This window comes from Copidosoma floridanum, unplaced genomic scaffold (genome assembly GCF_036245765.1).
Source record: "Copidosoma floridanum isolate Cflo_tuat_1 unplaced genomic scaffold, Cflo_Japanese_pri ptg000001l, whole genome shotgun sequence".
In the NCBI taxonomy this organism is placed as follows: Eukaryota; Metazoa; Arthropoda; class Insecta; order Hymenoptera; family Encyrtidae; genus Copidosoma; species Copidosoma floridanum.
The window spans coordinates 12,747,023-12,774,128 of NW_028321878.1; the positions used below are offsets into that span (position 1 = coordinate 12,747,023).

The 27,106-nt window shown below is 36.5% G+C and overlaps 5 protein-coding genes across 8 annotated transcripts; 2 read left to right on the forward strand and 3 right to left on the reverse strand.

Annotated features, from left to right (window-relative positions):
• Positions 1-1,541: 1,541 nt before the first annotated feature.
• LOC106642937 (uncharacterized) lies at positions 1,542-7,683 on the reverse strand. The gene is made up of 4 exons (XM_014357870.2): positions 7,243-7,683; positions 3,193-3,719; positions 2,498-2,705; positions 1,542-1,785 (listed from the first exon to the last, which is right to left on the reverse strand). The coding sequence occupies exons 2-4, from the start codon at positions 3,597-3,599 to the stop codon at positions 1,549-1,551; spliced, it is 852 nt and encodes a 283-aa protein (XP_014213356.2). The 5' UTR covers positions 3,600-3,719; positions 7,243-7,683; the 3' UTR covers positions 1,542-1,548.
• Positions 7,684-8,787: 1,104 nt separating this feature from the next.
• On the reverse strand, positions 8,788-12,523 carry Tim23 (translocase of inner mitochondrial membrane 23). 3 transcript variants are annotated; one of them, XM_014357859.2, is made up of 5 exons: positions 12,198-12,523; positions 11,144-11,393; positions 10,888-11,057; positions 10,727-10,798; positions 8,788-9,159 (listed from the first exon to the last, which is right to left on the reverse strand). In XM_014357859.2, exons 1-5 carry the CDS (start codon positions 12,268-12,270, stop codon positions 9,122-9,124), a joined length of 603 nt encoding a protein of 200 aa, XP_014213345.1. In that variant the 5' UTR covers positions 12,271-12,523; the 3' UTR covers positions 8,788-9,121. The 3 variants fall into 3 exon arrangements, with proteins under 3 accessions (XP_014213345.1, XP_089454422.1, XP_014213343.1); XM_089598296.1 differs by lacking the exon at positions 8,788-9,159 and adding an exon at positions 11,690-11,708 and having other exon boundaries at positions 9,465-10,798; positions 11,144-11,382; positions 12,203-12,523; XM_014357857.2 differs by lacking the exon at positions 8,788-9,159 and having other exon boundaries at positions 9,465-10,798.
• A 305-nt stretch (positions 12,524-12,828) lies between these two features.
• mRpS31 (mitochondrial ribosomal protein S31) lies at positions 12,829-14,807 on the reverse strand. Its single transcript, XM_014357823.2, has 7 exons — positions 14,641-14,807; positions 14,229-14,457; positions 13,987-14,143; positions 13,732-13,903; positions 13,501-13,653; positions 13,188-13,420; positions 12,829-13,117 (listed from the first exon to the last, which is right to left on the reverse strand). The coding sequence occupies exons 1-7, from the start codon at positions 14,664-14,666 to the stop codon at positions 12,849-12,851; spliced, it is 1,239 nt and encodes a 412-aa protein (XP_014213309.2). The 5' UTR covers positions 14,667-14,807; the 3' UTR covers positions 12,829-12,848.
• A 2,062-nt stretch (positions 14,808-16,869) lies between these two features.
• On the forward strand, positions 16,870-24,108 carry Ltn1 (E3 ubiquitin-protein ligase listerin). The gene is made up of 23 exons (XM_014357848.2): positions 16,870-17,102; positions 17,275-17,478; positions 17,557-17,823; positions 17,904-18,019; positions 18,085-18,439; positions 18,522-18,709; positions 18,837-18,972; positions 19,038-19,736; positions 19,806-20,013; positions 20,084-20,456; positions 20,551-20,968; positions 21,049-21,164; positions 21,236-21,392; positions 21,470-21,651; positions 21,726-21,909; positions 21,969-22,143; positions 22,221-22,575; positions 22,646-22,792; positions 22,866-22,996; positions 23,074-23,285; positions 23,359-23,550; positions 23,621-23,788; positions 23,863-24,108. The coding sequence occupies exons 1-23, from the start codon at positions 17,061-17,063 to the stop codon at positions 23,920-23,922; spliced, it is 5,085 nt and encodes a 1,694-aa protein (XP_014213334.2). The 5' UTR covers positions 16,870-17,060; the 3' UTR covers positions 23,923-24,108.
• Positions 24,109-24,352: 244 nt separating this feature from the next.
• Rsph9 (Radial spoke head protein 9) lies at positions 24,353-25,396 on the forward strand. 2 transcript variants are annotated; one of them, XM_014357876.2, is made up of 4 exons: positions 24,353-24,579; positions 24,647-24,809; positions 24,885-25,173; positions 25,236-25,396. In XM_014357876.2, exons 1-4 carry the CDS (start codon positions 24,353-24,355, stop codon positions 25,394-25,396), a joined length of 840 nt encoding a protein of 279 aa, XP_014213362.2. The 2 variants fall into 2 exon arrangements, with proteins under 2 accessions (XP_014213362.2, XP_089449762.1); XM_089593636.1 differs by having other exon boundaries at positions 24,647-24,798; positions 24,895-25,173.
• Positions 25,397-27,106: the final 1,710 nt, after the last annotated feature.

A 27,106-nucleotide genomic window follows, 5' to 3' on the forward strand; every position in this document is an offset into this window, starting at 1 on the left:
AACAATTTACATCCTTTTATTATACACTCTATTGATTGATAAGTAACGTAATCAAAATTTTTTTTTCGTAAGGAAAAACATTCTGATTTATATGCTTAAAAGTTATACTTTTAACTGAAGCATACTACGTTAGTTAAAAACAAAAAGTTTTCAATGATAAATAATTATGTTGGAACTGAGAAAAACATTTTAAAAAATATACTTTTGTATAGTACGATGAAGAAAAACAAGTCAAATTTAATTCCTAGAGTTGTCGAGCCTTATAAGATTGGCGTTTTGCATTTAATTAGTTATAAAAAATAAAACAATTGTGAATAAATTACGAAAATCTAAATCTCACTTTAAAAATTAATATTCTTCTTTATCGTATTGCAAATAAAGAAAGAAAGAAAGAAAGAAAGGCACAGTCAATTAGAAATAATCGATCTACAATGGGGTCGATGGATTTGTGTATGAGCACACTATGTATATAAAAAAAATATGATTCGGCGTACAGACAATTACTTCTGTCAATGTCGTAACAAAAATGCACTGTTATTTACATACTTGTGTACACAAAACTTATAACAATTGCGCGTGTATTACATATAATATGTGAAAGGAGAAATCTATATACAAAAAAGCATATATACGTAAACTGACATTGGAGAAAAAGTTTAATAAAAAAAAAAAAAAAAAAAAAAAAATCACAATTCAAGAGAGCAAGGCGTTAGTTGGCCTTTTATTTTGTCTAGCTGCTTTTACTGAGATTGTGTGATGATAAAAAGAATATATGCAAAAAATGAAAGGCACTATTTTTAATCACGAGTCGAACGATTTTTGTGCGCATCCATGTTTTAGTCTACAAAAAGTTAGTCCTTACAATATATAATGTATGTCCTATACGTGTATAAAGTACAAAGAGCTGAGAAATAAACTGCATCGTAATACAATGTGGAGAAAATATTACATTGTTAATGCCATTATATACCTTTCCTTTGTTGTTCACAATTTACTTGATATAGTAATCGGTAACTTCGATACATTGATTCATCCAATCAACTCTATTCCATATTTTTTATTGATACAAAACCACATTTTTACACTAAACAAATTATTTTGACAGCGACAATACTACAATATTTTCAAGTTTCGCCTTACTTGTAACTTACTGAAATATTGTAAAAAATAAAGCAAGTCACACTAAAGTATATATTTTTAACGATATCCACTTGAATTCAAGGACTTAAGGTGCAAAAAAGATTCACATTCACGAGCACACACAAAATTGCTACATGTACAAATAAATTACAAATGTTAAATAGCGTAGAAAAAAAATTATAAATGTATCCACAAAGAATATAGTCCGAAAACCTTCGAGTGATGTGGACATATTTCCATGCTCCTTCACGTGGATCAAAAAACGTACACTTGCACGCACAAAACAAACATTTTTCACTAAAGAGGCGCAGGATCAACACGATTTCCAACGTGTGAGAGTAAAAAAGAAGAAAAAAAAATTAAGTATCTAAATCTCAAAGTATTTTTTCTTCCATCTGCCAGCAAAACTCAGCAGCAACAACAGCACATGGACTCGTTGCGCAGCTTGTGCCGTTGTCTGCCCATGTAGCCGTTCAAACAGAGCACCGTGACCCAGACGAGGACGTTTATCCACGCGAAGGCGATGCTAGTCTGCAAGAGTAGGCCAGTGTCTATGATGTCGCCTCTGCGGCTGTTGATCGGGTCGGGGTGCAGGTAATCCATGAAGTCAAAGATCGCTCCGCAGTTCAGTCTGTTGTGGATTACCTGACGGATGAAGACGAATTTTTTTTTTTTTTTTTTTTTTTTCATCCTACTCGCGCGCGCACGGGAGTTTCGCAGTTTCTCAAGTAGTACGATTCAAGGACAGGTCAGACGCACTATCTATACAAGTGCTGGGATAAACTTTTCCCTTTTTCTTTTTCATGTAAGTATAAAGAAAATACATACCGCGAATGTTACTAAATTATTGTACTCCTTGTTTACGAATGAAGTATATTCTGTATTACTTTTATTTTCGAATCTTCAAAGACTAGTAGTTTTTAACAGATTTCTAATACTTGGTGTCCCACTCGGAGACGACATGTTTTTCCTTTCTCGATTTTAACTTTCAAAAATAAAAATGTATCAGCTTCAAAACCGTAGCCACTCGTTAGTGAACGCATCATCATAAGTAAGTATAAGGTATAAAATCAATCAACGAGTAAATTTATAGCGAATCGATATCGTTCGAGTCTCCGATGATTTGATGCGTATAACACATATACATCCACATCGATTTATTAAGTAAACTATATACCAAATGCTTATGTATAATTTATACGCATTACCTCCGAGCTTGGACCGTCTTCACCCAACTTTTTATACTTACATAACTCGCTCAAACATTGATTTATGGACTTGTGTATATGTACAGATGTTTTCATGAATAAATGAGCAAGTTATTGAAAATTGAGGAGAGGCATATGTAAAATAATACCAAAAGCTCCTGGCCGATAGGATTGACGAGGCGCACCAGGTTCCGCCTGTACTGGGCGCAGGTTTTCGAGTAGCCGTCCGTCACCACTGCCGCGTAGATCAAAGCCAGGGCCGACAATGGAATCGCCAGGAAGCAAAAGGGCATCCAGCTCTTGAAGGGCGCCCGCTGCTTCGGGCCCACCACCATCACCTCGCACTCCATGCTACGCCTGCGTGTATATAAACACTTTTTACTGCGTTTATTTTCTATCTACGGTACACGTGATAAATATTATCAATATGGAGCCCCTTTGAGAAAATTGGACGATAAAAAAAAAAAAAACAGAAAAAAATCTCTCGGAAACAATAAAACATTTATTTACGAGGATAAATTTAAAAGCAAATAATCAACGTTCTTTCACCTGTGCGACAATATTTATTTCAAACAAGAGAATTTATTTTTAATTAACGTGGCAAAACTATTGTCTTGGTTTAAAAATAAACAAATGTTTACTTGATTCTATGAAACTTTTTCTCTCAGTGTGCCTATCTATTTGACGTTGTTTGAAATGGTACGAAACAAAATTGGCGCTTGGCAAAAGGTCCCAGTGGAATTGAATATACAACTATATAGAAAAAAGGTACAATGAAAATTCACAGGAGGGGAAAAACAAAAAGAAAAAAAAAAAAAAAAAAAAGGTGGAACGAAAAACGCACCGGTTCTCGTAGCTCCTTTTGCCAGGAACGCGAGTACCTCCCGTACCACCGGCAGTACCGGTGGCCAAAGCCCTGGGCTCGCTGAGGCTCCTGGGTATGCAGCTCCTGTAGCCGTGGTAGAAGCCCAGGACGATGGAAACGAGGAGGTTGCCGACGAGGCCGAAGGAGCCGTAATGGCAGAGCTTGACGTCCCCGCCCATAAAGGTACTGAAGGTGCTTTTGCCATACAGGATGCAGCCGCAGTCGCCGTTTATGCAACCGTCGAGGGTCCAGATCCAATGTTGCCAGACTATGAGCATGAGGAGCATCGACAGCAGCGATGCCAGGGCAGAAGTGGCGTAAAGGACGCTCAGGACCTTTTCAACCCGCTCCGAGCTCACTGCTGGCCTTTCCCGATTCTGGGCCATTGTCTCGATGTGCCGATTCGTTTAATTCGTCAGGTCATCGCTTCCTTTGGAATATCTACTTTTGGTGGATTGGTGATGGTTCGAAGACATTGCTCGATCTTTGCGCTAGTGGAAATTTACCTATAATTTTATGTTCAATTGGTTCTTTTTTTTTATATTTAAATATAGTTAAAACGCGTTTAGATAAAGTTATGATGATTGACCCTGCAAGCTGCACCTGAGGAATGTTACAATCACTCACAATTAGTGCGTATTTTTCAGATTTTTTTTTTTTAATTCACTTTAATTAGATGACGTTTGTAACTTGCAGCATAATTGGACTCCATGTAATATGGATACTATTTCATTCCATGTATTTTTCAAAAAATGGTCCCATTAACTAAAAATTTACCCAACGATATGTTTTTGACTCAAAGTATATATATTTCTTTTTGTGTATCCATCCACTATTTACCATCAATTATCCTCACGATCTGCGATAAAAAAATCCCCAAGCGCCACGAACACCTTTATACAAATTGAGATTGAGTTACACCCTAAAAAGGACGGTAATACGTATTGTCGGAAAAAACAGACGTTGTGACCCCTGCAACCTTTTATTCGACCAACATTGACACGTACATATATATACATATTGCAGGCGCACGACCTTGACACGCGTGTGTATTCGCATGCTCGTCAGTTGCCATTTAGTTTCTTGCATAAATAAGAAAGAAGAAAACAAACAAAAACGGACGAGCCATCAAAAAACCCTCTTCGCGAGCAATAAAAAGACTATTTCCGTAACACCACGTGCGTGTGGCTACCCGGTGCAATAATCGAAAAGGCGAGCTGCAGCAGAGCACAAAACTTTCGTTTTTTCCCCGGATCCAAACGAGATTTTTAAACTCAAGTCCAAAGTCTTCGAGTACATATTATACACTATAATCGCACTCTTACGTAAATAAGCCCTGTTTGGCAAATCGACACCCTATGTGTACATTTTACGAGTTGATTTTTCTTTTTTCTTTTTTTTTTTCTTTCAATGCACGAATGCACGTTATTTCAGATAGATTGTGTATTCACCAAAGTGCGCGTGTAGGTTCAGCGCTGACGCACGTAGCCACCAAGAGATGTTTGATTGATTTTACTCGTTAGAGCGCCTGTACAAACTAACCGTCTATCGTAAACGTATAGGTAAGTACGTGCTTGAAATCGTTGTTTTTTTCTTCAGCTGTAGCCGGTGCACGTTTTTCGAAAAGTGCCATTTTCAAGACTTTCTTTTTTTTTTCTTTTTTTTTTTTTTAATGAATTTTGGGAGGTGAAAGAAACTTATGCTTTTATATATTTTCAGCGTGGTTGAGGAAACTCTATTATTTATGTATATACCCAATGATTATTATTGTTATTTTTTTATTCCGATTCTGTCACACATCATAAAAACAAACAAACAAACGAACAAACAGAAATAAATACATCCACACGCGAGATGAAACGTCGTCCACCCTTTTAAGCCTGTCAAAAGTGCCGCTAACTCTCTCTCTCTCTTGAAAGGTGAGCATCAAACTCTCCCCAGCAAATGATGTAAACTTGTAAATATATTGTAAGTGAAGAATTAGAGTCTCATTGCAATTGTATACAGTTATTCGTCCTGAGCCCTTTTGACGACTTATCTCCCTATATACACCCACGCAGCCGGAGCAGATATCGATTCACCGAGGCTACAGTGGACCAACGAATTTTTACTTCTAATCCGTGGCCAATAAAGTATAGATGGTCTTCTTTGACCTTTGACGCACAATGTGAGGTGGGCAACGATATCGCAGCCTCGGAGGAGATGACGTCCGGGGATAGAGAGGAAGGACGGAGTAATAACGTAAAGAACGAGACACAACAAGCAACGCGCAGTAGCCATTTGGAACACGAGCTTTAACGATTGGGATTTGGCAAAACTCGACACCGCTCCGAAACCCGATGAAGTGGCCATCAAAATTAAAAAAAAAAACCTTTTTACACCTGTCAGAAGTGTCACTCTCTCTCTCTCTAGCGTACACAATACAGATTACAGGATGAGTCAATCGTTTTGGGCCTTTTGAATTATCACCGCGTTGCTTTTCACTTTATTGCTGCTAACGCGTGTTTTCTTTTTTTACAAGTTGACGAAAGGACGGACGATGGGGAAGAGAAAAAAAGTTTCGCTGCCAAAGAAAACCTGCAAACAAAACGTGCGTGAGACTCCCTGATGTTTTTTCAATTGGTAACAATTTAACGAGCCACGTATACTCGCGCGTGTGTATTTACGTATGCGTGTGCGCGCATCCCTCTTTATTTTACATGCGTGAGTGAGAAACATACAGCGAGTCCAGAAACAATTTGTTTACTCAACTATAGGTGTATGTACATACGCTCGAAGGAAAGAGAGGAAGGGATCACCGCAAATTTTTAGAGAAATTTTCAATTTTTGGTGTTTGAAGGACAAAATAATGCGTCTGTGTATCGGTAATCGGCTGTCAAAAAGGGCGACTATACCGATCATGTTGGACATATGTACCACAGGATTGTTGAAAGGAAAATCGTTTTCAACGTACCACCCACAATAGCTTTTATTGCGATATTAAATGCGCGTGTACCGCATAAAAATCGCTTTCTCTCGTCCAACGTTAAACAAACACGTCCCATCTACGTTTCGAGGAACATCGATAAAAAAAACTTTGCCGCCTATACGTGCAACGTAAAAACAAGTCGTTAAATAATACGTACGCACGCAAACACGGTCAAATACACGCGCGTACCTATAACGATCGCGATGAGTGACAAAAAACAAAGTGCGTGTAGTTTTATACACCAACGAACATATGGATTTGGATGGAAAAAAAAAAACAAGCAAAAAAAACGTACGGAGCAACGGTCAAATATTTGCGATCTCGAAGGTGAAAAATTTTTTTTTTTTTTTTAACGTCACCTTCCTTCTGACAACGATAGGTACACGCCCATGTGTATACGTTCGATCGGTTTGCTTTTAAATGAACACAGGTATATTCACATAAGTATCTGTACCTAAAACGCTTACACGCCCTAATTCAACGTCACAAAGTGAATTCTACAGAGGAAACATATAAATTTTATTCCATTATTTAGTTCTGAAAAACAAAATTCGCCAAAAATTCGCATTGATTTATTTTACACAACAAAACCACGTGAAAAAACTTTTATCCGCTCAATCCCATAGCACGCGAGCGTGCACGTATAAACTCAATTGAAAAGAGCCTATAGCTACTAAAAATAATGCGCAACCATGTATGTCAGGTAATGACAACTTAACGCTAATTCATAAGCGCGAAACGCTTCTCCTCCTCTGTGCTGTCATTGTTTACGTTAGACTTTATTTGCTCATTTTTTTTCACGGAGTACCTGTACAGGTGCGTGTTCAAAATTAACGCAAAACGTTTTACCGATCGCCATCTGCAGCTGTACAATACCTTTAAATTTCCATATGGTTCATTCATGTCTTTTCTTTTTTAAAACGAGTATCGATAATTAAACAATACACCCATCTACCGATCTTCGCAGCATGAATCTCCGAAATCGGTAAAGACAAAAACGCCATCGCGATCGAATCTCGTTCCGATCAATCGCTTTCGTTACCACGCGTATGTACACTTACATTTTCCTTATCAGCACGGATAAACCACGCGTGTGTCATATCCAAACCGATGACTCTTCTCTCCGTGCGATGCACCGATAAGTGTATTTTCCGTCCTCATTTTTCTTTCATCCGATCTCCCCAGCAGCGGCTGCTCTATATATCTTTGGTTGATCATAAAATGATAAAACAACACACCAATTGGGTTTGTGTATGTGTATTTGGTGGTAAATTATTTCAATAACGCGCACAACACTTCAGTACACCCACAGCCTATTGTTTCGCCATACCGATTTTTGGGCAGGTGAGAGAAACACGCACTGGCACTCTGTACACGAAAAAAAAAAAGCGCGAAAGAAGATCGGTAAGTACAACTTGAAAGCTCGGCGCACAAGCTCTCCCTGTTCCTCGAAACTCCTTAAGGAATCGGTAAGTGTAAGAGAAGAAGGGGGTGAATGGCGAGCACACGCAGGCGTGCCTCGCGGCTTCTTCTACTACTCGCGACTCTGACGCCCGCAGAGTTGAGTGGAGAGATAAAAGAGAGAGAAGAGCGCCTCTGTGTACCCTTTCCTACCCCGACCCACCCACTTTTGTTTGACGTGCGGATGACTGATAAGGAAGATAAGATTCGGCGATCGATACGGCGCGCACGAACCATACAGGTGTTCTACTTTTCTTTTATACTTTTATGAGTTTTTGAGCGATTGTACGTATACGGCGTGTGGGTGTGGCGTGGAGGATATTTTGTATCGAGCGAGGCGTGGGTCGATGGGACGGAAGTACCGTTTTAATAAATGTATGTTCAATTATGCCCACATTGTTATCGGGTGGTGAAAATAATAGTTTTGAAAAATAGAAATTTTTTTTTGTTTTGTTTTGTTTTTTTCTCATTTAGATATATAATACAAAAGATTTGGATTCTCAAAAAATGACATATTTCATACTCATGTTTGAGCTAAATCTGTTTGAAGATAAGAAAAAATAAAGTACGCGAGATAGTAATATGTAGACTCGGACACGTTATACGTGTACAAGAAGCCTACGTACCTATTTGTTTTTCGGATGTATTCGTTTTTTTTTCACAATTTTTGGGAATTTTACACGCTGTAGTACTGTACAGGTGTGAGTGAAAAATGTTCTGATCGGACTATTTAAAAAAAAATAAAATGAAATAAATGAATAATAATTTAGCCCTTCGTTATCTATACTTACTTTACGTTTGATCGCGACAAAATTTTTTAGTAAATCTGTTTACATTTTCTTTCAGGAAAAAATATACAAATCATATAAAAATGAATAGTAACGTCTAAAAACGGTGTTCAAAAGTGTTCAAAAATTTAACTCGTTTCAAAAAAATTTTGATTAATTAATTCTATTAAGATTATATTCATCATCACCGAGAAACTTACAAAAGAGCGCTTAAAAAAAAAAAAAAAAAAAAAAAAAAAAAAAACGATATAATAAAAAAAAACTGGTAATGCAATTAAAACCACAATTTATAATAATAATAATAATAATAATAATGTTTGTTACACATACAGTAAGTTGTTGGTTTTACATCTCACTATAATTTAATTAACTGTACAAATTTCACCGTGTATAACATGTTCGTACGTGGGACGCAAATTCAGCAAAGAAAAATGCTGTTACTGCTTCGACGCACTTTTATTTGAACTATTTACAGTAATCGCTTCAACTTTCAACAGTATTATATTGGCTACACCCACTTTGTCGATTTTTTTTGCTATCAAGTCGTTTATTTCGTCGTTATTTGTAATTATTCATTAATTACTTCGCAATTGCTCGTAGAAAGTTTTCGATCGACTCTATTACCATTTCATCAGCAGTTTCGTGAATTTTCATATTATGTACAAAAATTTCATCTGAACACATATCGTCATTAATAGTAAGCCTTGAACGTCGGGTTTCCCATGTAATCTGGAATTCAGAGAGCGAGAGAAAGATGTTTAACAGAAATGAAAATATTTAAATATACTTTAATTGTGGATGCTCAGTGACTTCAATGATCGATTTTTACACTTTTTTTTTTTTTTTTTTTTTAAGCCAATAATGAACTGACAAATTACTTGGTCGTAGTGAATAAATTGTACGAAAAAAGCTAAACTTCTAGGAGCCAATTATTTGTTAAATAAAACTATTTTCCATGTAAAACAAATATTACAAAGTGCAAAATTGAAGAAGTTATGAATTTGACAGATTAGTATTATTGGCTCCACATAGGATATATTTACGAATGTTCCTACTCCAATTTTTAAATTATATCAATTTATCAATGATAATTATTTTTTTAAATAACCATAATTTAAAACAAAGCAAATTTTATATTCATTGTAAGTAACTTTTGTGCATCCTTGAGAAAATATTGAATTATAAAGTATTTCATATATTGTGTGAAAAATTTTAAGTTTAATTAATGCATACATTTTAATAACTATTTTATTATTTACAGTAATAACATATAATAAGAATATTTTAAAGGTTTAGATCAGTTGTATAAAAAATTGTGTTGATGTCAGGAAAAGAAAAAAAAATATATTGAAAGAAAAAAATGAAAATGTAAAGAGAGACACAAAATTTTTAGAAACGAAAGAAACTTTGGAGAAAATTGAAGGAGTTTTATAGATAAGGTACGATATGTTTTCGTTATTCACTAAAAAAGAAAGAAATGTGATTAACATGCCTCAAGTGCTATTACAAAGTACTTTAATGTATTATAATGTAGGAAATCAAGGAAAAAATTACCATACAAAAGGCGAAACATTTTTTTTTCACTGATTTATTTCAGTCTTGCTTGCAACTACTCTAATGGTGTGCACACCTTTAAGCAAATCATTAGAGTAGTACCCATTAAATGTATTTTTATGTTAACTATGCAACTTTCGGTACAGAATGTAAAACAAACATCTATGTCAAGCAGCAGTTACTTTTCTAATTATAAACATTTCTCTCTTTTTTTTCTTATTGATTACTTTTAAAAATTTCTACACTACGTTGCAGTTAAGCACTTTCTTTGCTGTAACCACCGACCTAAATTGAAATAATTTCATAATAATACGTAGCACTATATTTAAAAAATAGTAAAATCTATTGTCGTGATAACAGATGTTACTATGTAAAACATCGTACTTTTTATCGAAATTTTTATGATAAATACAGAAGTTACATTCTAAATCTAGAAGCTGTGAGAAATTAGCGTTTTTTTTTTTAGTTCGGTGGTGCTAACATAACAGTAAAAAGAAAATAACAAAATGATGTAGTAGTTAAAGTTTTCAACACACATACTGTTAACATTATGTTAGCAGTGATGTTATGATTAATGAATTCTAAGTCTTAAAAATTTTATACAATAGTAAAAAAGGGAAAAAAATTGCAAGGAGTAAGAACACTCGTAACAGTTAGGTCTGATCAAGGAAACGACTGGCACACACCCAGTCTTATGCTGGATTCATGCGATGATGCCTAATTTCAGAAAATGCATCCCTACTATTCCATAAACAAACTATCGCCGCGATTCCAAAGCCAATCCCTCCTCCGACTGCACACCTCCTTAGTCCAGCTAAAAGTAGAATTAAAAATGAATTTGTTAGCACTTAAAAACTCGATGATATTTTCAAACATGAAGTATACATTTTCTTTAATGAGTACCTGTGGATTTGAAAAATACGCCGGTGGCAGTGGCAGCTGCTAGTGTGTTAATAGAATCATCTGTCCCTCTGGTGTAGGAGAGTAGTACACCAAATCCACTATACATCAAAGACACAACACCAAGCGCATTTGCTAACGATGTGCCATGTTTCATTATATGATTTATCATTCTGCAAAAGTATACAATAGCATTTATGAAATGTGAGCAAAGAGTTACAAAAACGTATCAGTTATTAAGAATGTCCACGAAACATACTGTGTTCTCCTCAATTTGCCTGTCTGTCCTGCTAATTGCGTTGCTTTTAATCCTTTGTAGAATCCATTTGAACCACCGAGTGCAGCTCCAACAAGAAAAGCTCCTCCTATCTGACTGAACGCAAATTCAAAACGGCCTCTCTGTTTTGAAGCCCCTTCTGGGAATATGAATTCTGGTTGACTAGGAGGTAAATATACTGGATCATAATTTAAATATGGACTTAATGACGACAACTGAGACTGAGGAATTCCTGTAAAAATAAAATTCTCATTAAATTCTAACTTCAACCCATTGGCTTTATGTTAAAAACAAGAGTATGTATGAATACTTTAATGATAAAATATACCTATCGGTTCAAAATTGCTATTTTTTTGCATAAAATGTAGGTTAGGTGGTGATTCATTATTGCTTGTTCTAGATGTTACGTCCATGTTATATAGTCATGATAAAATTAAAAAAGGAAAATTCGATACATTTCAATGTTTTAACTTGCAAAACTGAAATTCAGGCAAATTGAAAAAGAAAGTTTTAAGCATAAGTTTTTACATTTTGACAGGTAGACTTTCTTATGTTTACTGATTAATCATTAATCAATTATTTAAACCCTTTGACAAGTATATATAGTTAAAATATCAAACGATTACTTTAACGTCATTATAATTAATAAAGTTTATTTTGAAGTTTTTTGTGGTTGTCAACGATAAAGATTACAATAACATCCAAACAAATAAATCAATGAATGCACTTCTAATCTGCTTAATAATAATTAAAAAAACAAGTGAATTCGTTACAATTACCAAAGTGTCAAAAGGTTAGGTCAACAATGTCATTGCAAAAAAAAAGTTCAACAATCAACCCCATAAACGATCCGACGATGAGTTATATAATTTCTAACACGCAAGATGACGTTAAAATAAAATCACGCGTGCTGGGTGAACTGCACGCACACGTATACGTCAGGGAGGGATAACGTGTTACTCGTTCAAGGTTAGAATTCCTGCGGATGTTGAATACACCCAAAAAAAAGGATTACTTCTCCGAGTGAAAAACTCACCTGACGAAGACTCCCTGTGTCTACTGCTGGGTATCGGTGAACTCGAAGTACTGTCGTCGCGGAAATCTATCATTTTTGTTGAAAGTTCGGAGAAGCACAGTGCCAACAGACCTTTACTTAACAAGATAACTCGTAAACTTTCGCGAATCGTTGAATTAAACCACTGATGTATCCCGAATACGCGCGCACACGGGGGTCACAAGGAGATAAGATTACGTGAACGTGATCCTAATGTTTTACTAGTAAAGGTTTATAAAGGTTGAACCAAAAAAGTTACTACTCTAAAACAGAGAGCGGATGAAAGGTTGTTCTCTTTCTTTCGACGATGACCGACGAACGACTTCTGCTCTTTTCTGCTGCAGCAGAGCCGCCGAACACTATATATAGGCGGGGGGGGGGGGGGAGATTTCACACACCACCAGATCTCGCGATTTTGTAAATGAGTAATTATTGTATAAGTATGACTTATACCTTTAGTTCGGAAAAATAAAAATCCTTAACAGCTTTAAAAATTTGCAATAGTTTTTTGAATTCAAAGTCTACAACTGCTATTGGGGAATTTTAATACTAGTTTACGTAAAAAATTTTTAAATAACATTTATTTAACAAAATTTGTATTTCTAATGTACATGATTGATGTGATATAAAGATTCAGGCTGCTATTTGATTTTCTGGAAGAGGTTCCTTTTCTCCCAGAGCTCCAGTTTCACGTAACAGCTCTTTCTTGTCCTCGAAATAATTTTTGTACCACGTTATGTGGCCGATTTTTTCCTCAACAGTCATGTAAGGATTCTTTGATAACCCTGTGCAGACTAGTTCCATGAAGTGGCTGATTGGACCCTTTTTCGGACACCAGTCTTTCAAGTGACGTTCCAAAAAGACGTGTTCGGTAAAATGAACTTTTTCCTCTTCTTCCAGCCCTGAAAAGTAAATACATAGATGAAATTGGAAAAATATTCAATAAAAACAAGTTTAATCCAATAAATGCACCTTGTTCATTATTGATAGGAAAATGCCACAATTTTCCCTGCTCTGTCCACTGTATTAACTCTTGAAAAACGTTCTGAGGAGAAATGAAGGTTGCCATTTGCATTTCCTTCTTTTCCATTTCTTCCCATGTCAACAGTCGGAGTGTTCGTTGTGGCTCTTCTTTTGGCATATTTTTAAATATGTGCAATCCCGTACACGGAGCATTCAATTCTACCTTACTCAATGGTTCAGCCCTATATAATATTGTATTGTTATTTTTGTGAATTTTTTTATTAACTGATAATTGTTAGTGGCTAAAAAATGATTATTGAACCTTATATTACTTGGTTTCTTCATTAACTTTTGATACAACAGAGATCCTGCTACGGATTTTTCAGTAGAACGATCTCCTACTTCCCTTGCCATCATTTTTTTTCTATCTTCACCGACTGTGGGCTTATCTACTTTCATGCTTGATAGTAAGTCGCTAAAAAATTTTTTTAAATTTTTATTGTCGTCCTTGAAAAATTATATAATTCCTAGTGTGTATTTGTATCGAATTTACCCAAGGCTTAATGATTGTTCTGAAGTTTCTTTAGGTGCCTCGGTTTTCTTATTTTCTTGTGGTTCCTTCTCACCTAAATTTAATATCTGCCCAAGCAGTTCTAATTCTGTTTTTTTAGTATCACCTCCCATGCTCTTGGCTACATCTTTTGCGGCTCCAATTATTTGTTTTTCTATAAAGTATGACTCAATAATATTTAAAAGCCAACAACTCATAGGTAGTATTTGTTTTCGTTCTTAATCAGATTTAACAAACCTATTGGGACGTTTTTCTTCTGTTCATCCACTGACTTTTTAAATCGAACGCTTCTTGGTTTTAGTGCCACATCTATAATACCTGGAGTACTGGCAGGTATTGTAGTTTCAGCTGGTGTAGTATCAGTTTTGGAAGTTTCTTTAACTTTTGCAGAATTCTAAAAAGATTATTGAATTACACATGATACATAAATACATAGACAGCAATTTTCGGTTACTGAAAAAATTTATTGAGAATGTCACCTGAGATATTTTAAGTAACAATGCGTTTAACCTCTCATTGGTTTTTTCAGAATTTAAAAACTCATCGTTCTTCTGACTTTTTGCGCTGATTTTAGGTTCATTTACTTTTGTCTCCTTATCAGAATCCGAATCTGAAGATTCTGAAGACGACGACGACGACGACATATCGGCAGATAGAAACTTAACACTTGTGTGTAATTGTGATTGTTTAACATAATGATTCATACATCTGAAATTATGGGATGGATGTCACTTTACTTATGAAATTGTAAACTTCTTTTTTGATTTGGTATTGTTGAATTATATTTAAAATGTGTACTTTATATACTTTGCATAAACAAAATTGAGGTTAGAAAATTGTAAATACAGTGTTTCAGAACACCCTGGAATTTCAATATGTAAATTACCATACCTAGGAAAAGAACGCAAAAACAGCATCGTGTAATATTGTACACGGTAAAATATCGGGCAAATAGAAACCGGTACGTCACACTTGTTATTATTTCATACAAGTTTGAAAAGATTTGCTTTCATTTTGGAGCAGAAGCTGCTGTAGCAATGCCAGCGATTGGTAAAAGTATAATAAGGTGCGTCCCCAATGTCCCCATCATAAAGGGTATAGACCTAGAGCCATTTAGTCAGTTATAAACCAGCTGCAACTAATCTTCTAAATGTACAAAAAGTTAACGTTGTTTATGCTGTTTGCGGCAAGTTTACAATTTTTTACAAAAATATTTTACCCGAAAATCTACCTCCAAAAGTATGAATGGATAGGAGGTCGATTTTTAGATAAAAGATAGATTGTAAACTTGCCGCAAATGGCATTATTTCAAGAAACATTTTATTTTCTGTTTGTTACTTTAGTTGCGGCTGGTTTATAATTAATTACATGGCTCTACTATAAGTAGTAATGATTATTTGGATCAGCGCCATCTAGCGTTGCGGATTTCTGAGATAAAAAGTGGCCCTAAACTTTTCAGCCAGAGCTTTAGCGCGTAGAGCCATTTAATCACTTATAAACCAGCCGCAACTTATTTTGTAGCTATAAAATAAAAAAATAACGATACGTGTGTTTTTGGCGGCAAGTTATCAATCTATTTTTTACTCGAAAATTCATCTTCAAAAGTATAAATACATATGAGGTCAATTTTTGGTAGAAAATACATTGATAACTTGCCGCCAAAAACACACGTATCGTTATTTTTTTATTTTATAGCTACCAAATGAGTTGCGGCTGGTTTATAAGTGATTAAATGGCTCTACGCGCTAAACTGCCTAAATCTCTCCTTCAGAATTTCAAAAGCAATTTTTGGCCAAAAAAATCACGACCGCTAGATGGCGCTGATCCAAATGATAATTACAACTGAACTACTTATAGTAGAGCTATTTAATCAATTATAAACCAGCCGCAACTAATTTTATAAATACAAAATAAAAAAGTTAACGTAGTTTGCACTGTTTGCGGCAAGTTTCGATCTATCTTTTATCCAAAAGTATAAATATATAGGAAGTCAATGTTCGTGTAAAAGATACATTGCAAACTTGCCGCAAACAGCACTGACAATATAAAATTTTTATTTTGTATTTATAATATTAGTTGCGGCTGGTTTATAATTGATTAAATGGCTCTACTATAAGTAGTAATAATCATTTGGATCAGCGTCATCTAGCGGTCGTGATTTTTTTGGCCAAAAATTGCTTTTGAAATTCTGAAGGAGAGATTTAGGCAGTTTAGCGCGTAGAGCCATTTAATCACTCATAAACCAGCCGCAACTTATTTTGTAGCTATAAAATAAAAAAATAACGATACGTGTGTTTTTGGCGGCAAGTTAACAATATATCTTATGCTTAAAAATTTATCTTTAAAAGTGTTAACACATTAGAGGTTAATTTTTTGGTAGAAAATAGATTGTTAACTTGCCGCCAAAAACACACGTATCGTTATTTTTTTATTTTATAGCTACAAAATAAGTTGCGGCTGGTTTATAAGTGATTAAATGGCTCTTCGCGCTAAAGCTCTGGCTGAAAAGTTTAGGGCCACTTTTTATCTCAGAAATCCGCAACGCTAGATGGCGCTGATCCAAATAATCATTACTACTTATAGTAGAGCCATGTAATTAATTATAAACCAGCCGCAACTAAAGTAACAAACAGAAAATAAAATGTTTTGTAAAGTAATGCCATTTGCGGCAATTTTACAGTTTATCTTCTACCCTAAAATTGACCAACAAGAGTATAGATATTCTACATACATTCGTACATCCTTACATGGTTGTAACATAACTTCACGAATAAGTAAATAAGTATATCTTACACACCGTGCTCTCTTCACACCAGAATGATAAAATCAGAATTTTAAGTTTTCAGCCCGACTTGCCGACTTCACGACTTGGCGACTTCTGTCACTTCTTGCAAAAAGCCGAGAAAATTAACATCGCTAGATGGCGCTGATTCGTAAAAAACCATTATAATAATAAATAATTTAAGAAATAATCGGAGATATTTAATAACTGATGGTTTTAAAGGTCTTTTAAAATTATTTATTCTATTTCAAGAAATAAGTTCCTCAAAATGTGTGTCAATTTTAGAATTCAGTCTTCCCCGCGAATCGAATCAGCTGATCGCTGTGTATAGATATGTTTGTAAATATCCCTCTGCATGTGTGATCGGTGCAATGCTTTGTGACTTTCGGAACAATCGGATATTTTTCTTGTATTTAATTGATATACCTAACGTCATAAAATAAGATTAGCGGCCTGTACTGAATTCGATGAACGATATCATAGGGAATCATCATTAGGGTCATCAATCAAAAAGAGCGGAACATTAATCATGGGCAAAGCCAAAGGACAGCGGACTAAGGGCAATGCACGAGTGAGTGTTGTTTTTTGTGTAATTTAGCTTACTTGGCTGCTTAAAAATTACTAGATCATTACTTTTAAATTTTGTTATTGTACTGTCTGTAAGCCTTTGAGCTTTGTTTTTTTTTTTTTTTTTTTTTTTTTTCATCATGCCCATATCTCATTTGTATATTTAACGTTTCCAGCCTTCAAACAGTAGCCGCAGTGCTGAACTGCTTGGGACGGCTGCCACAAGTTTCGTTGGCTTTGCAGCGGCCAAGGATGGAGGATTCACACCAATTCTTCCTGGATTATCGATTACACAGAATACCGAAGTAAGCAGTCTGGATCCTGCATTTCAGCTGGTTCTTAAGAAAATGAGCAAAAAAGATTCTACAACCAAGTACAAGGTATGCACTTGTTACTGATTGAAACAGAAAACTCATTAACTGTTGAGAATAATACTACACAGATAATTGTGTTTTCAGGCACTACTGGAGTTTTCAGAACTTTGCATAAACTTGGACTTGTCAGTCGTAGAGACCATGTTGCCCTGTTGGCCACGTTACTATTGCTCCCTCTCCATTGACGTGGATCACAGGGTGAGGGAAGCTGCACAAATGGCTCATGCAGCACTTGTCAAACGAGTTGGCAAGATGATAGCTACGATCTTGAAACAAGTTGCTGGTCCTTGGTTTGTATCTCAGTACGATGTGTATCCACCAGCTGCCTCAGCAGCTAGTAACTGTTTGAATGCAAGTCATTAATTTTTTTCAATTATTTGGATATTTTTTAATGACATATGGCTTATAAAAATGTTCATAATGGATTTCAGAATACTTTTCCACCACAAAAGTATGTTAGTGCAGTTGTTCATTGCCAAGATGAAATTTTGAGCTACATTTGTGATAATATTACTGTTTTAACTCCACAAGGACTTTCTACTAATAAGTAAGTTTTTTTTTATTTAAGTGCTCAAAAAATTGTTGGGAAACTAAATGCAATATTATTTACAGATCGATACCTCCAGAAGAAATGAATTCCAAGTACCAAAAAATACTAACTTCCAGCCTGCAAGCTTATAATTTTTACTTGAAAACCGTTACACCAGCTGATATTGAAAAAACTGCGGTGTATCACAAAAAAATCATAAACAGTGGTAAATTCTGGAAGCTTGTAAAGAATGAAGATAGTTCTACCAAAGCGGCATTTTTCAATGCACTTAGTGCACTTGTGTGTTGCAGCACGATTATTGCGTGTGAGGAAAAAAAGAAAGTATTGACTTCTATAATGAACAGTTTGGATGAAATTGATCCAGCTCTTCTCACTGCAGTCTGGGAATCTCTTTTAGTAGCAATCAACAAAATAGAGGTTCTTTATCTTACAAACTAATGTTCAATTTTAATGAGCCAACATTTTATCTGTTATTATCCATAAACTTTTTTTTTGTTAGGACTGGCATAAGATTGTAAGCATAGATAAGTTAGTACTGCCTAAACTTTGGCGAGTATTGAAAAATGGTGGGCAGTACTGCGCGAGTGTTGTTTACCCAAATTTACTACCATTCCTCAGTCAATTCCAAAAGTTTGAGGTCGATGATGCAATGCTTTTCACAACCTTTTTTGAAAATATGCGGCAAGGGTAAGTTTAAACAACAACAATTCTTAAATTTTTCCTTACAAAATATCTCAGTTAATTTTGCTTTCCATATAAATCACAAGATCAAGTGATCTTTGCCAGTGCATCGACCAATAATACAAAATTTCAGTTTTTCAGTAAAAAGTGTCAAGTTCAGTAGATCTGAAGCATTTGCAGTGGTAACTTCATTTGTCGAATGCCTCAAATACGCCATCCTTGTCAATAACGACAACGAAGACATCTGTAAAAGCTTGCTCAAAGATCAGGTAACGTAACGGCTGAAAATTGATTTTAAAATCCGTGAAGAATATCCATTACTTTTTGATTGTAGCTTATGCCAGTGGTAGAGTCCTGCCTGAGCGAAAGTCAAACGATATGTCCGATATTTTTCTGCGAGTTGGCACACCTTTTGCGCTACTGGAGCAAAAACAGCGACAGCCCAGATAACGCGGTCTACGGACGGATGATGGAAATCTTCTGGCACGATCTAGCCGCAACCTTTGATCGGTTGATCGACAAGGCGAGCGAAAGCTCAGCAACGAGTGCGATCGTTTCATCGATGACCGACCTGTTGCAGTATCTGAAGATCGCGCCGGAACACAGTAGACGGAACATGAAGGTCAAATTTTCGGACTCAAAAGAAGCGAAATCACCACCCAAAGACCTGGCGTTGACACCGTTGTCGGTTGACAAGAGTAATACGGAGGCTGTTGCTTTTCTCAAGGAACTCCAGCAGCTCATTACTAGGCTTTGTGTCGGCTACTTCAGACGTATCACTGACCAACCGCTCAAGCACAAGGTTGCTGATCTAGTGAGGCTAGTAGCAGGCCATGAGAGCAAGGGTTTGTTCCAACAGTTAGCTAAGACGTATGACGAGGATGCCAGTCTGCTGCAATTTTATTACAAAAACTTGAAGATAATGCTAAACAGTGAAAACGGGGAGACCGAGGATTTGATCAATTTGATATTTAGTATCATGTCGCACATGTCGGAAGCTGAAAAGCAGGAAGTGTTGCAATCGTTCCTAGAGGTAATGATTTGTTTTTCTCGGTATTTGCAAAACTGATCAGAGAATCTTTATTTTCGTTGTAAATTTCAGATTGACGACATTAAGGTGCGCAAAATTGCAGTGCAACGCGCGTTAATGAAGAAATACAGAGAAGACAGAATTGTGCGTAAATGGTGCAAAGAATCACTCATTACCAGTACTCTGATTACAACGGCTCAAGATGTAATGTCTTCTCTTGAGATCACAGAGTTTGATGAAAATATGTTTGTTCGAGCGTTTGAACCTACTGCAGGTGGAGGTAATTAAATCATTTAGCTGGCTTTTTCAAATGAAAAAACTTGAATTAAAAATCTTCATTGATTTGATAGACTTGGTAGTGAGCAGTGAAGCAATTTGCGGGATCTCGTCGTCGCTATGCCGAATGGTCAACCAAATGCCATGGAAAAGCGAAAAACTCGTTAAAAAAACCGGTACTCTGCTCTCTCGTCTGCTTGCTATGTCCTGTAGTCATAAAAAAATCACATCTGGAGCAGTTGATCTGCTCAAAGCTGTGTTTATTTTACACATTCGCGACAGCATGGAGCGAATCGATAATGACAGTGAGTCTTCTATGGTAGTCGCAACAGTACAAGAGGCGTGGACTTATGGTCTCTGTGAGATAAGTAAAAAGATTTCGGAGGATGACTTTGCCAAGTACGTCAAATATTTTGCGACGATTGTGTGGGAGAAGATTTTTTCAACGTTAGTATAAACTTGGAATCATTTTTTTTTTTTTTTTTTTTTTTTTTTTTTTTTTTTTTTTTGTTGAAAGAATCGTAAATAATTTTTTTTTTAGGAGCGATACCAAAGATTCTTTGATCAGTTTATCCACCAGCTTGATTGATGCCGTTATCAAGAGTAGCGAGCATTACTCAAAGAAATACGTTATGAGTATTTTGATAGAATTGGACATAAAAACGTGGATGATCGAAGCTTCCGGAACCGCGCTTTATGGTGAAGTGATTACTGGAAATCTGTACGTTTCAGACCTAGTACAGAAAGGTCAAATGTGCGGCGAATCTTTCGAGATTGACTTGCGCAATGTTAACTTTGAAGATAGCATGCACAAATGCTTGAAATGGGCCGCAGCAAGTGCGAAAATTCTGAATCAATTATTACCAAATACAGCAGATGTCCCTGAAATAGTAGAAATTTTGATAAATCTCTCCTGTGCTGCTGCCTTAGGAGAAATTTACGTCAAACATTACAATTCTGTGAGTTTGACATTATTTTTAATTTTATTCTATGTTTGAATACACACAGGTTTTAATTAAAATATTTGTTACTATGATAGACCAAACACTCGATTGATGTTAATTCGCTGAGTAAAGTTCTTCACAGCGAGTTGAATTGTTTGAAAACGTTTTTACCTGAAGACGTTCATAAAAAGGTTTTAGGTAACTTAAATAGGTGAGTTACCTTACTATATGCTGTAATGTTATTGATTGATCAGAAATTTACCTTAAAAGTTTTTTTTTTAGATTACTCTCGACATCTGGTGCCATTTATGCGTATGTTATAAAGTTTTACCGTGACTTCTTTATACCAGAAGATACCTTGTCAGAGCTATTTGAAAACTGTGACGTGGATTCCATCAAAGAATCCAACAGTATTGAAGTTTACTTGCAGTGCTTCCAGGTTCGTTTCAATAATCCAACGTCATTTCATTTATTTGAACTTAATGAAATATTCTTAAATTAAACATTGGATTTTAGTTGTTGAAGAATTGTGCTGGTTTGAAAAAATTCGTGTCATCTTTGGACGATCAAAGTGACTTTTATAAGATTTATCTAGCAAGAATTGAATTGAGTCATAACGATTTATCACATTTGACCGATGTTTTTGACTTGATAACTAAAAGACAACAAGATGAGCCCTTGGCCTTATTATTAAACTGGTATAGAATACAAATTGCTTTCAAATTTAGTCTCGATGTCTGGTAAATAATTAATTTGTATTTATCATTTACAGTGACATCCATGACGTTGATTGGAAAGTTTTTATTCTGCCCTTGGAAGTTATTTTATTTTTGATCGAGTGTGTCGTGAAAATCCCCAAAAAGCTTACAATCGCTCAATGGGATGTCATAGATTTATGTTTAGCATCTTGGCAACTTTCCTTTAGAAAATCCATTGCTTATCATACGGATTTCAAGGTACTCATTTTTATAAACAAATTATATAAATTAAATATTACGTGGCATATCATTTTCAGGTGAAAGCTTTGACAATCAATGTCAATAAACTTTATTGTGTTATTCAAGAAATTGTAAACGATTATGTTAAAAATCCAATTGAAGAAATACCTTTTTCATTCATAGACGAATGGAAAAATGTCTTTTCTTCCCATTTACAAAAAGATTCTTTCGAATCGTGGATGATGTTTGCTGGTAAATCGTATACCCTTTTTCATAGCCTTAAACGTTGTTTCGAAATTGTAAAATACCATTAATTATATTTGGTACAGAATTATATAATAACAAGGACACATCCCTCACTTCGATCATACCACTCAACTATTTGGGAAAATCTTTGAAAGTTTATACGAATCCACTAATCGACGTAGATTCATCCATGAGCTTGTGCTTGAAATCTGAAGAAGAAATCATTGAGCTTCTTTTAAAGCTGATTCATTCGCCAGTACTGAGTCTACAGTTGGGTGCATACATCGCTCTCAACAATATCGCTGATGTACTCGTTCAACGCGACAAAGAAATTATTGGAGATGAAAAACTGGATGTGAAAACATTTAACATGTGTAAATTCGAGCAAATCTTGAAAATGTCACAAAATATTGTTAACACAATCCTGATGGACTTTAAGTCAGTTTGATATCGAATACACTGCTTTTTATTTTATCGGGACCAAATATTTCAATTTATAATTTTTCAGACTGTGCGATACTACTAGCTGTACGATTCAACCCTACACTGATTCATATACTTACACTATTGGTTATTTGCTTGCTTGGGGTGTTGTACTAAACATGTGTGCCAAAGCCAACGGAGATTTGCGTTATCATTATGCCGAAATATTAAAGTAGGCCTGAAAATTTCTACTAGAATTCCATATGTCCTGACTCAGTGGTGTAATTTAGATAATTAATTTTCAGAGAGGATTTCTTCCCGTGTTTACTGAACAATCTATTCCGACTGATGCCGGTAGAAGTATTGCAAGACTCTAAAAATAAAAGCATAGAATTAATCAATATATTCAGCTCTGTACCGTCCCTCGATTTCATGGGTAAGCTTGATGGAAAAATCTAGACCTCACTCAGCAAACATTATCGTCCTGATGTTTATTAATTTTTGTCATTGCAGCTGGCTGGACTGAATGGAGACTCGACCACTTGGTATGTTCGTTGTATACGAATTGTTTGCGTTACTTGCCTGTTCTAGTGAGGCAATGGTGGAGCACAGCCGACAGTCGAGTGAGCACTGCTGTTGACAAAATAACGACGCTTTACGTCAGTCCATTCCTGTGCCACGAGGAACTTTATGACAACAAACTGGCACAAGTTGATAACATGCAGGTAAAAAATTGATAAGTATGTCTTTTCTTACCACTTATGAGCACGTAAATATGCGTCACTTTGTTTTCCACAGGTGAAAGTTCATCCAATGAACCGCGAAGTCATAGCGTTGTATCAGATGGACGACACAACGCTCGAACTAAATATTACCTTGCCACCGAATCATCCCCTTGGTACCGTCACTGTCGAGCCTGGTCAGCATGTGGGTGGCACAGCAAACTGGAGGAACTGCCACATGCAGCTTTCAATTTTCCTAACGCATCAGGTTTGTACTAATTTCCATTCGTGTGACAAGAATTCAGATCTTTCACCACTGATGTGACTATCTGCATTAGAACGGTTCGATTTGGGATGGTCTCATGCTGTGGAAAACAAATCTTGACAAACGATATGCCGGTGTGGAAGAGTGTTACATCTGCTTTAGTATATTTCACCTCAGCACCTACCAAATACCAAAACTCTCTTGTCACACTTGCCGTAAAAAGTTCCACACTCCTTGTCTGGTAAGCAGTAAAACATTGTTTATTATGTAAAGTGAAATGCAAGCTAATGATTAACACGTTTTCTTCTTTTGCAGTACAAATGGTTCAATACGAGCCACAAGTCGGCTTGTCCTATTTGTAGAAATCCATTTTAGAGATATCCAAGAGTACGTGTAGCGTAAATTTATCAATTTTTTGCCAAAAATTTTTGGTAAAAAAAATATTGACTCTGTACAAAAAAAGAAGACAAATTGTTATAAAATAGTATATTTATAATTTCATAATATCCATGTAAATTACCCGAGTACGTGCAAAATATGATTACAGATTGCTTAGTGATAATATCAACCAACAACTCTAGTTGGGCGTTATTTTATTAAAAAACACATATTTTCAAAATCCTTTGCCAACTCATTACCCTATACTTGTATATACCTGGTTAAACACTCGTTTGTTTACGGGCTAACCTGATCGAACCACCAAACCGATCGAGTAAATTCACGATTCCGCGACTCGACTATTGTTTTGTTTGAAAAAAAAAATAACAATAAATAAATAACGAGTCTCTCAACCGACAAGTGTATTATGGAGTGCACAAAGCTACTCGAAAGCCTCGACATATTCGGCCACGCCGGATTCTGCGTAGCCGTGGAGAGATCCCAGCTGTTGCAAAGTTCTCTGCTCATACTCCAGCAAGAGAATCACTTCGAGAAGTGCTACTACTGGGGCAGAATTGACGGCATCCGAAACGACTACCACGTGGCTTATGGTTTTCGAAAACAGTGCCTCGACGGACAGAAATATTTCTACAGGTACACGCTTACCGATAATGGGACCCCACGCGCTTGTGGGGACACCTGACAACGTACCGGTTTACAGTACCGATTGTTTGACCTGGTTTTTGATGCCCGAGCCAACCAAGTGCGCCATCATGCTGACTCCCCTGGCGATTTCCAATTTCCAAGGCGATCCCGCTCTGGTCACCAACGTCTACGACGCCAATCCTCCATACCCGCCAAACGATCCTGATGGTATTCAACACGTGAGTTTCGCGGAAAGTAGATTATAAAACCAACAGCTCTGCTCTCACGAAAACTAGATAATCTCCGTTACGCAGGAGCTAATAGTCAAGTACCTGAAGGAAGAGGACCGGCTGGCGGCCTCGGTCTACCTGATCAATTACGACGCGGCTGTGGTGCCACGAGGCGGCTGGTTCAAGACCACCGATGGAAATGTAGTTCTGAACCCAAACTTCGAAGGCCTCACCCGCGAGGAAGCCGGCCGGCTCAGGTCGTACGTCCACGCCCGGCTGCCCCAGAACAAGTGGAACGCCAATCTCCTCGCCAGGCAGGACTACAACTTGGCCCTCGATTTCTTGGACACCCTCGAGGAGGACGCCCCAGTGGGTGAGTTTTGATCGGATATACTTACGCAAAGGACGGTACGATTGATGAGATCTTTGTTCCAGGATGCTGGAGCCTACAGTCGGCCCAGGGCGGCCGTTTGGCTCTGCTGCTCAGTTTGTATTGGCCCGGGATGGTGTTTTACCACAAAGTCGATACCCCGCATTACGGCTCGCTTTACTTCGGAAACGGACGGAAAAACTTGGACGTGCCGTTTATGCTGTGATGAAAATCAAATCGACCGGAAAATATATTTACACTCATGGGAATACATGTATACTTATGGCGCTGGGCGGCCTGTGCCGTAAAAGTATGAAAGCATTACGAGTCCCAAGGGCAGGACGATTATACTTATGGCTCATTTAGGGCGCAAGACAATGATGGTCCCTCCGAGGCACAGTAGTTTTGCCCTGTAATAAATTACGTAAAATATTATCGTCGTGCGTCACTTTCGTTTCGTCATTGGGTGAAAAATAGCCAAGGAAAGATACTTTTGTGTATGTAACCATCAGTGTACTTATGGACACTGAAAATAATTTGAGCTGTAAATCCGCAAAATTACTTTGCGTTGTTTTGCGCTTTACGGACCCTTCGGGGAGGGGAAAATAAAAGAGAAATCGTTAATTGAAATACTCGCGCTGTAGGATTCACATGTGCGACTGGTAATTTTCCTTTACGGCCCCCTGCTCTCGGGACATAAAGCGCATACACGAGGTCGAACACGATCGTTCGTTGCCTCTTATGATGCAACCTTTTTTTTTTTTTCTTCACCAATAATCGTATGTATGATATTTTGCTGTTCATTGCGGGGCGTATTTTTGGTAATATTAAAAATAAAGAAAAAAGCAGTTGTAGTTATCCATGGACATAAGTACCGAAGCTGTGACGTTACTCGCGCTGATGGGACGTATTTAACTTTTACCGATCGCAACATGTGCAACCCATTGTGAAGGTATTTCAATTTCTTCTGAAAAGTTCCTGTGCAATGCACAACAACGGCATTGAAAAGCTCCAAAAGTGGTACACAAAAAGTGCTCTCGTTAGATTGTAATTCACGTACGTCACCCTTATTTTTCACTGAAAACTGCTAAAATTTGCAATTTTCATCCGCACACCCATGCTCGTTACGTGCAAAACAATTGACTGTTTGAACCAAAGAGCTGAAAGGCCGTTGACATCGCGGGTGTCCTCGCTGTTGTGCTCTATTCGTGCTTTGTGCCGTATTGTATATACGTATACATAAGAAAGGAAACGCGGGCTCTCCTCTCTAACGGTATTAGGAGTAAAGCGCGCAAAAAGGAGCTGCTCATCCCTACAATGCGCCTCTCGCGGTGTTTTCATTTTTTTTGTTTTTTTTTTGTTTTTTCGTTCAACTCAACCAACCGCTCGACTCTCCTAAAAATACTGGTATACTGATTGTGGTATTGTTTCGTGGTCGAGATTTTTTTCTCTTATTTTTTACTAGGTATTAATCATTGCTCATTGTGTACTTGTATACATTTGCTTGCAACTTTGTTCGACTCAAAGACCAGGATTATTGTACGACCGAATGAAATATTTTTAATTTTTCTCAAAAAACTAATTAATATTGTGTTAAAAATGTGTACGTCTCTTTTCTTTCGTGGTATACACTGGTGCAAAAGTTAACACCGTGAAATACTGAAATTGACGTAAGTATACGCAAAGTTATAGGTAAAATGCAAAAACGTGAAATAAACACTTAAAAAAAGTGTAAAGTTGAAAAGACTAAATTTATTATGCGTGTAAATGTCTTTTTTTTTCGAATCCAATTTCCTTTTACTCAATGATGTATAGTATTCCTGAATTTGTTTAATCAACCAGCTCACTTTTATTTTTCATCTATAAAAAACCACCCATTATTACTCCAAAAACCAAATTATCACTCTATCCTATAATTGTTATCACGAAAATCCTT